Raw genomic sequence first — 10182 nt, forward strand, 5'->3', positions numbered from 1 at the left:
TCCACACTTCCTGCCTCTGCCTATAGTGTACCTTCCCACGTTTTCCAACAGATGTTTATCCTCAATACTTATTTCAAATGTTTCCTCTTCACTGTTAGGTTGATTGAGTTAATGCCCCTATTCTTCATCCCTTCATGGATCCCTGCCCACTGCCATGTAAAGCTTCAATGCCCTTCCACTCTGACTCAGTATCAGCAAAACTGTCTAGATAGTCTTCAACATGTGAGCCACACCAGCTGAGCCCAGCCCAGATCAGCCGAACCCACAGTCACTTTGTATACTGTTGATGTTCTGTTGGTATTATGCAGTATTACTGTAGCAATAGACAACTCATATGTTTTCTATAAAGACTTGCCTGACCCTCCCAAGGAAAAATGATCCCTCTGCATTTTTGCAACCTCTGAAACTTATACCTTTCTCTATTACAAAATGTAACACATTCTACTATTATAAACATTTAATGAATGAATAAGTAGTATGATTATTTATTTTTATGTTTAGTTCTCCTTCTAAGACTGACCTTCTAGAGAACAGGAGCATCTTTGTGAAGGAGTTTGTATAGTCAAAATAGTTTGGGCATACCGGTTAGTACAGCTACTATGGAAAACAGTACGGTGCTTCCTTGAAAACTTAAAAATTGAACTGCCATATGATCCAGAAATCCTATACCTTGGTATACACCTGAAGGAAACAAAAATAGGATCTCAAAAAAATACCTGTGCTCCCACGTTCATTGCGGCATTAGTCACAAAAGCCAAGATATGGATGGACGCCTAAGTGTCCACAGATGAATGGGTAGAGAAGATATGAGATATATACATATATATATATATATATAAAATCCACATATTATATATATAAATGTGTAAATGTGATAGATAATGTTATAGATATATGAATGTAATATTATAAATGTGAGATATATATATATGCACACACTTATATATGGAATATTATTCAACCTTGAAAAAGAAGGCCATCTTGCCATCTGCAAAGACATGGATGAACCCTGAAGGCATTATGCTAAGTAAGATAAGTCAGACAGAGAAAGACAAATACTGCATGATATCACTTATATGTGGAATCTTAAAAAAAAAACAGAACTTGTAAAAGCAGAAAATAGAATGGTGGTTACCAAGGGCTGGGGGATGGAGAAATTGGAGATGTTGTTTAAGAGTACAAACTTGCAACCTGTAGATAGATAAGTTCTGGAGATTCAATGCACGACATAGGGATTACAGTAAAAAATAATGCTATATTATAAACTCAAAGCTGCTGAGCGACTAGATTTTTAACTATTTGCAGCACAAAAAAGAAATAATTATGCAAAGTGATAAAGGCATTAGCTAATACTACCATAGTAATAATATTGTAATATATAAGTGTCTTGAACCAATACACTGTGCACCTCAAACTTATACAGTGTTATATATCAATTATATCTCAGTTAAAAAAATAGTCTGGGCACACCTGGGTTGGAGTCATGCCTCTGCAAGTGACAAACTTTCTGAGGCCAACTGTCTTTAGCTGGAAAATGAGGACAGGGGCAGCAACTTCACAGCGTTCTTGAGAAGAGGAAGTGAGAACATCTGTATACAGTAGCCAGCTTGATGCATGACACATCAGAGGGCTCAACAGATAGTATGTGGCTGAGTGATTAATGGGCTGACACTTCATGGCCAAAATCTTACAATGAGTGCACCAAAACCAGAAGGTCCTTTGTCCCATTACCGATTCCTAACATCACACTGGCTGCCCACAGCACTCTGTGGCCTGTAATCTGATTTATTACTACAGAGGCTGATGTTTCAATTTACTGAACCCAACTGTATCATAAGTAAAAGGACCTCAGATGACCATCTTTGCAACTTAACGCCAGCCTGGTTTTTAAATGCAGTTTATTTAATCTCTCATTTAATCTAAAGTTGCAGTTTGGTGCTTATAAATCTGCTCTTCCTGCAACTCTTCTGAGAAATACAGACACCTGGCGTGTGCTCATTGCCTGCTTTTGGGCAGGCTAAGCAGCCTCCTTGATGGGCTACGCTCCTACACAATTGAAAAACGGGTACTCACCTCTCTGGAGGCATGTCGCCTTCCTCCCCAGCTGCTGCAAGAGCAAGAGGCAGGGTGAAAAAGAGGGGTTTCAGTGGCAGCCTGTTTACGTGAATTGTTTGTGCAATGACCACACCCCGCCATCTCCTCCCACGACCCAGAGACAAAATGTAGAAGGGCAGCTTACCTGTGCCCCAAGCCGCCCCTCCCCCTGGCACCCAGGGACCGTCGGTCCTGCATGCAGTGTTCACCTACACTTTATGGTGCTTATTTATGAGTGCAATCTCCTGTATTAGACTTTGACCCCCTGGAGCCCTGGAGGGGCTTACCTCCAGGTAAGCCCTGTGGGGTTTACCTCTTAATCCCTTGTTTCTATCACGGAGCCTGGCAAAGAGAGTATAGCTGCTCAGCGTGTGCTTGAGTGAATGATAACAGTGCCTTTATTGAGCATTTACTGGAGTGCCGAGCACTGTTCAAAGTCTCCCCAGGCCTCATCTCACTTCTCCTCACAATCATCGAGGGTTATTATCATCCCCATTTTATAGATAACGACAATGAGGCTCAGTGAGTACCATGCCCAGACTTACATAGCTAGCGAAGGGGGAGCTGGGATCGACAAAGCCCATTTTATTCCCGAAATCTTAGTCCTATGTTCTCTGTTCTCTGACAACCTTCTTTTTCAGAGAGATGGTTTGAGGCCTGAATTATTTAATGCTTATAAAAGTCATACTGAGCCTTCTTTGATATGGAGGTGGCCATATTATCAAAGTATACTTAGCAGAGCTCGATTTCTCGCTATAGGATTTTCTTTTAGGATAAAACTTCAGATGACTTATAGCAGTGGTTCTCGAAGTGTGGTCCCTGGACCAGCAACATCAGCATCTCGCCGTGAACTTGTTAAAAAGGTAAATTCTCAGGCCCCAAACCAAGACCAACTGAATCAGAACTCTGGGGTTGGGCCCAGTAAGCTGTGTTTTAACAAGTCCTCTAGCTAACTCTGATGCATGCTGAAGTTTGAGAATCACTGAGTTAAAGAAATTTCACCCAAAGTTTGCCCAAAGCAGTCTAATGAACAGACAACAAACTAAGAATAAATGAACGAAGAATTAGCTCTTTTAGTGTACCATCCACAGGCACTCATGGCCACAGTAAGACAAATGCTAGCACAGCACTACGCATCACCCCAAAGTGTATGTTCACCTTGTGTTTCACTAGAGCAAATGTAAGCGAAGGTGTTTACAGTGTCAGCAGGATCAAGCTGCAGTGGGGGAAACGCGGGGTGAGAAGGTGTTTCCCTTCACATAGTAGAGGAAAACACACAAGAGCACAGGAGGATGGCTGCCAAGGATGCAGGTCCTGGAAAGGACTAATGGGGGCAGGGGTAGGGGCCCTTCAATTCATTCCTGAAGGCAGATCACAGAGGCCCAAGGAACTCCCAGCAGGATCCCAGGTCAAGTTCACACTGACTTTCCTCTCTTCACTCCCTCCCCCTCCCCTACGGCACTTGGTTGTGTTGACAACATGGGCTTTGTAGGAAAACAAAGACTCCCTGCCTCCCTCCTCAGCTACTTTTTGTTTTCTTCCTCTTGGACAGATTCCCAGTGATCAAATGCAGTGCTCTCAGGGGAAGCAGGCTGGCCCAGCAGCGATAAGGGGCCAATTCCCACAGATGTGTCATTTCACAGGCGAGCTGCCACAGCCTCTACGTGAGAATAAGCAGTGATGGATGTCGAGCCCCACAGAGAAGCAGTCCGGCACTGTCCCCTGGGAGACGATGCTGCAGAGCGGGAGGTGACGGGGGTCCGGCCACGGGAGCCGTGACTTCTGTTGGCTGGCTGTGCACGGGGCCCTGCGCATTTCCTTACCTTCCCTGTGGGTCTTGGGAAGGGCAGCTGCCTGCGTCTGGAAGGCCTGGAGGTTCACGACCGGGGGCCTCGGTGGCTTTGCGGGAGGAGGACCCAGGGACTTGACGGAAGGCAGTGGCTTGGTGTTGGGAAGTTGTGGATGACTGACATCTGGCTGGTCCTCTGAGCATAAACAGTCCAAAATGTAGGTTAATATTTCCATTTCATGGCTGGCCTCAGCCGCACTCCCCTACCATCTATTCTCCGCCCAGCAGACAGAGTGTCCTGATCAAAATGCAAACCTGACCTTTTTTTGTTTTTGTTTTTGTTTTTTTAAATTTTTATCGAAGGGACATCCCTCGTGGTCCAGTGGTGAAGAGTCCGCCTTACAATGCAGGGGACGCAGGTTCAATCCCTGGTCGGGGAACTAAGATCCCACACGCTGCATGGCAGCTAGGCCCACGCGTCACAACTCCTGAGCTTGCGCGCCCCAATGAGACAGCCAGCGTGCTGCCAACTACAGAGCCCACGCGTCACAACTAGAGAGAGAAAAACCCTGCACACCGCGACTAGACAGAAGCCCACACACCGCAACGAGGGAGAAGCCCTCACGCTGCAACGAAGACCTGATACAGCCCCCAAAATAAAGAAAATAAATAAATAATTTTTCTTGAAATATAGTTGATTTACAATCGATGTTGTGTTAGTTTCAAGTGTACAGCAAAGTGAATCAGTTATACATACACATATAGTCACTCTTTTTTTTTTTTTTTTTTTTAGATAGGGTTCCCTGTTCAAACCTGATCTTGCCACCATCCAGCTGCCCAGAGGATGAAGCCCAGTTTCCTCAGCTGCCGTCCACTCACTCCATACTCTGGCATTTAAACACCATACAGCCTCAATCTACATTTCTTTTCTTATCACACTTTACCACCCTCCTTCCCCAACCTAAAGCCCTAACATCTTTCACTCACAACCACTGGCTTCTCCGTTTTCCAGATTTGATTTTTTTATAGTTTCTATTTTTTTAATTTACTTTTTAAATTGAAGTACAGTTGATTTACAAAGTTGTGGTTGTACAGCAAAATGAGCCATATATATATATATATATATATATATATATATATATATCTGGAACAGCATTCCAGATTTAACTTTAAAAGCCTTAAATAGCTCTCATATATCCAAGATTTTGTTCATGCCATTCCTCCTGGTTCTGGAATGCTGTTCCCTCACTTCTCCCTTGGCGAACTCTGACTCATTCTTTAAGGCCCTGCTCCAATGACACCTCCTCTAGGAGGTCTTTCTTGATTTCTACCAGAAAACAAACTCAGAATCAACCACTCTTTGTTCTGTATCCCCTAGCACATTGTTACCACTTCTCCATCGGTGTGGTGGCATATTAAAAGAGCTGGTCTATCTTCCCACTGAATGTAGGCTCCTCGAGGGCAGGGACTAGGCCCCAGTGACCTCCCCCCAGCACCAAGCACAGGGCCTGCATCAGGGGAAATGGACAATGATTATTCCCTGAAAGGATTCTTCAAGCACTGATGACGGGCAACTAACACGGGAGCCATGAAGAGGAGTAACAATTCGTCAATGATTTCCGGGGCTCAATGCCTAGAACAGGCTTCAAGGCTGGCTTTGTGGTACCTGGGCACCTGTGGATTTTGTGTCCTAGAACTTTCCAGGACCGTCCCAATTTCATGTATTTTGCCTTTCTGCACTGATAAGCCAACCAACAGAAATTTCAACATTGTATATAAACATTGTATCTGCCTCTTACACTGAAAATAGCCCCAAATCTTATATTATTCAAGATTCTTTAATATTCTCAATACTATTCAAGAATAATATTATTCTTATATTATTCATTATTCAAACCTTGATTTTTCGGTTTACATAATACAGTGGTTGACTACATGGCAAAACTAGAGAAGTTGGCTAGTGTTTCACAAGTACCTCAGGGCAACCTCCTCAAAGCCCTGCTATCTTTTGCAGGCGGGAGCAGGGCTTCCTTCTAGCCCTACCGGCAGGGGTTACATAGTCAGGGCCAGAGCTGCATTCTTCTAAGGCTTGAATTATAAGCCGCAATGTCAGAGATTTTAGTCTTTATCAACTTAGGTAGAAGACAGTGAAAGTGAATGATCACTTACTAACTGAGCTCCTAATTTTTACCAGGCACTGTGCTAAGCAGTTTACATAGGTTTTCTCACTTAATCCTCCCAACAGCTCCATCAGGTAGGTTATCTAGCCCTTTCTCTCCTCCCATCTCTCCTTCCTCCCATTCATCCTCTCTTCATTTCCATCCCTTCATCAATAACTATCTACTATATTCCAAGCATTGTTCTAGGGGCTGCGGCTAGAGTTAAGAGCAAGAACATATAGAGTTCTGCCCTCAGGAATTTTCATTCTAATACGAGGAGGCTGATGATAAACATACAAACAAATAAACAGATAAGAAAATCACAGACGGCGGTGGGAAGCAGGGGGACAAATTAGGAGTTTGGGATTCATATATACACACCACTATACATAAAATAGATAACCAACAAGGACCTACTGTATAGCACAGGGAACTCTACTCAATATTTTGTAATAACCTATAAGGGAAAATAATCTAAAAAAGAATAGAAACACATATATATGTATAACGGAATCATTCTGCTGTACACCTGAAACTAATACAACATTGTAAATCAACTATACTTCAATAAAAAAAAAAACCCAAAAAAGAAAATCATAGCAATCTATTAGTTCTATAAAGGAAATAATGATGATATGAAAGAATGTGAACTCTTGGTGGTGAGGTAGTGGTCTTTAGACGGAGATCTCTGGCTAGAGAAGGCTTATCTGGGAAAGTATCATTTGAACTTAGATCTAAAGGCAATTATGCAAAGATCAAAGAAAAGAGTTGTCTAGGAAGAGGGAACAGCAATTGCAAAGGTCCTGAGTCATAACAAAATCTGTTCAAGGAACAGCAAGAAATCCAGAGTGCTATCTGTGGGCTAGTGAACCAGGGAAGAGAGAAGGAGGTAAGTCAGAGACATAAGCAGGGACCAAAAGAAGCAGAGCTATGAAGTCAGTAAGTAGTTTAGATGCTATTCTGAGTGCAAAGAGAAACCATATAAGATTATAAGCAGGACATTCATCTATCCATCCATCCATGCCTTCAATCATTCAAAAAATACTTTCTTGAGGACCCACTGAAACTGGCCTTGTTCTTCTAGGTTCTGGGGATACAGTGGTAAAGAAGACAGTTTTTATCCTCATTTAACTTATATTTTACTCAGATAAACAAACAAATACATAATAATATACCAGATAGGGATAAGTGATACGAAGAAAACCAAAGCAATGTAGGAAGATAAAGAATGCTGGCGGTGGGGTGGCTATTTTAGATAGAGCGATCTACAAGGTCCACTCACAGCAGGTGACATTGAGCTGAGATGTTGATGAAGTGAGGGAGTGAGACATCAAAGTCCTAGGGGAAACATGTTCCAGAAGAGGGATCTGCAGGTGCAGAGGTCCTGGGGTAGAAGTAGTTTGGCGTACCTAAGGAATAGCAAGAAGGCCAATGTGGTGAGAGAGGAGAGGTAGTCAAAGAGCAAATCATATGAGCCACTGTAATATGGCTGTGGTTGAAATGAGCTGGGGAGTGACATGATTGGATTTATGCTTTAGAGGATCACTGTGCCTGCAAGGAGGAAAGTACAATATAGGAGGGCAAGAGTGTGAAAGCAGGTCCAGGCAAGAGATGGTCCATGGTGGTGTAGACATGGGCAGAAGGCAGAAATGGGAGCAAGTAGAGGGATTCAGAACATAGTTTGATGATAGAACCAAGAGCTTGCTGATGGATTAGTCACAAAGAATGAGGAGGAGACAGGAATAGAGCATGACTCCTAGATTTTTGGCCTGAGCAACCAAGACATGGTTGCACTATTTACCAAGACAAGGAAGATTGGTGATGGATCGATTGATAGGAGAGCAGACCAGGCTTTATGAAGTTAAGCAGATTGTCCAATTTCATGCATCTTGTAAGAAGTAGAGCTAAGATTCAAATCCAAGTTTGCCCCAACTGTGTCTCCATATAATTCCAGGAGATTAATCACTTTACCCAAACCTGAAATTATAACCTAGCAAATGGGCCTAGAATACCTGTGCTGGAGTTTGAAGCAAACATTGCCCAGCTCACGTATGTGACCATCCCAAGCCAGCAAGCTCTACATTAGAAACACGGTGCCCCTTCCCCCAGGCCTGTGGGGATTCGATTTCTCACCTGGGGCCTGGCTGGTGAGCTCACCATCATAGACAGGGTGGCAGGTGCTCCCTGCCGGGCTCTTCTCAGGACTGGGGTTTGCTGGGCTCCTGCTGCTATGTTGAGAAAGTCGAACAGTGGGATCTTCAGAGGTGGCACACAATCTTCTTTGGGCCATCAAGCGCCTCTGGGAAGGAAGGGTCTGGCTTCCTTTTCTTTCCATCTTTTTCCTGGGCTCCTCTGGAGTAAGCCCCATGCTTTCCCACTCTTCCAGATGGAAGGCCCTGATTCCACAACTGGCAGGGATAAAGACTGATGACATCTTACTTTTCTGAGATAAAACCTCCCAGTTCCAGAGCTTCTTTCTGAAGCTGTTGTTCACCATTACCTTCTTCTTATTGGTTATCTCAGCATTTGACTGATTCACATCTAACAGCAGAGAAGCCTTCTGTGAATTTACTGAAGAACCAGAAGAACTCTCAGGAGGTTCCAGGCAATTAGAACATTTCTGAGTGTCACTCTTCTGAGCCAACTTCACTTTCTGGGGTTTAAGAGTCTGGGAGTCACCACTGGCACAGTTTGGTAGGGGCTCATTGTGGTTGGAAGAGGGGTATTTCCCACTGGCCAAAGTCTTTGTGGACTGTCTGCTTCCAGTGTCACCCTTTTGAGAAACACCTTCTGGGAATTTAACAGGTCCTGGAAGAGATGGCGCATCAAGCTTTTGAAATTTGGCTTGAAGTTCCTTGAAGTTTCTTAATGCTTCCTAGAGCATAAAAGAAAACCGTAATGTCTTGTTATTCGAGGAAGAAAGCAGCATGATTAGCTGACTTCACTGTGCCTGCTAAGAGGCTGTAGGTGCTGATGTAATGCCATCGCTTATCTATTGAGTCATACCAGCCAGTAATGCTATTGTCTATGTGAGGCAGAGTGAAAACAATTGTGTGCTCTCTGAAACACTTTGGGTATGTTTAATTTCTTCACAACATACAAAGAACGCTTGTAAAAGAGACAGTACCAACAATTACTGATAAATCCCTTGATATAAACTTTGGGTGGCTCTCTGCTGCCTATGCAAATAAACCCCTTTGCATGACATTCAAGAACACTGGCAAAAGTTGTGGAATTATGATCTTAAAGAGGGCAGAATTATGATCTCCAGCCATAGGTCAACATAATCACACTTAAACCAAACAGGATAATTTACAGTTTTCCTGTAACTTTATACTCCCCACCACCCCGACTTCGCTCACGTGTTCTTGCTTCCCCCAAGTGCATCCCCCGTATACTTGTCAACTGCTTTCTTCCAACAGTAACGCCCACCTTCTCCATCAACATTCCCCCTGTGGCTGACACGTAGAGCTAACTCCTCCCTGACTCCACATTGCTTCCACAGCTCCTCGTAACTTGGCTGTTGAACTTAACACCATAGGGTGGAAAAAAGAGCAATCTTTGGAACTAGACAGGTCTGTGTTCAAATTCAGACTCTGCTCTTTTATCATCTAGAAAAATACTTTGGGAAACTTGGTATCATCAGTGCAGTCTCATCATAGAAATAACTTGCAAGTGGCAGAAGGATGAGGGGTGCCATATGTAAAGTGTCCATCACAGTGCCTGACACATAATAAATAAAAGCTATTCATAAGAGACGAGATGATGCTCTTGTATTTTTGACTCCCCTTGGGAGACTGTGTTCCACTTTCTAAATTCAGCTCAAATTCAGTATACGAAAATGGGGGTAGTAATAGCAGCGCAACCCTTTGGGCAGAGGAAGGGACACACCTGGGATTATACGGTGAGTTGGTGGTCTACTACATAGGTAGGATTAGGCTTGACTCCTGCTCTGTGCTCTTCCCAGTTTCCCCCTTTCTCTCACGGGATTTAATTTACTTTTGTAAGTGCGTTTGTCATTTTCCGTCTTCAGAGGAGGTTGGAGGGGGAGGACATAGAGCGTGGGAGGACATCTAATAGAGCCATTTCCAAATTAAGAGCCACCATCTTCTCTTGATCATCTTAAAGGTCTTAATTTCA

At 43.4% G+C, this 10182-nt stretch overlaps 1 protein-coding gene across 1 annotated transcript in view; it reads right to left on the reverse strand.

Moving 5' to 3' along the window:
- FYB2 (FYN binding protein 2) overlaps nt 1-8926 on the reverse strand; it is an 89255-nt gene extending 80329 nt beyond the window's left edge. The window contains 3 exon segments of the mRNA XM_067709667.1: nt 2074-2107; nt 3918-4079; nt 8176-8926. Of these exon segments, the coding sequence (XP_067565768.1) occupies nt 2074-2107; nt 3918-4079; nt 8176-8926 (947 nt within the window).
- Nucleotides 8927-10182: the final 1256 nt, after the last annotated feature.

The sequence above is a fragment of the Pseudorca crassidens genome, chromosome 2 (genome assembly GCF_039906515.1).
Source record: "Pseudorca crassidens isolate mPseCra1 chromosome 2, mPseCra1.hap1, whole genome shotgun sequence".
NCBI classification, from domain to species: domain Eukaryota; kingdom Metazoa; phylum Chordata; class Mammalia; order Artiodactyla; family Delphinidae; genus Pseudorca; species Pseudorca crassidens.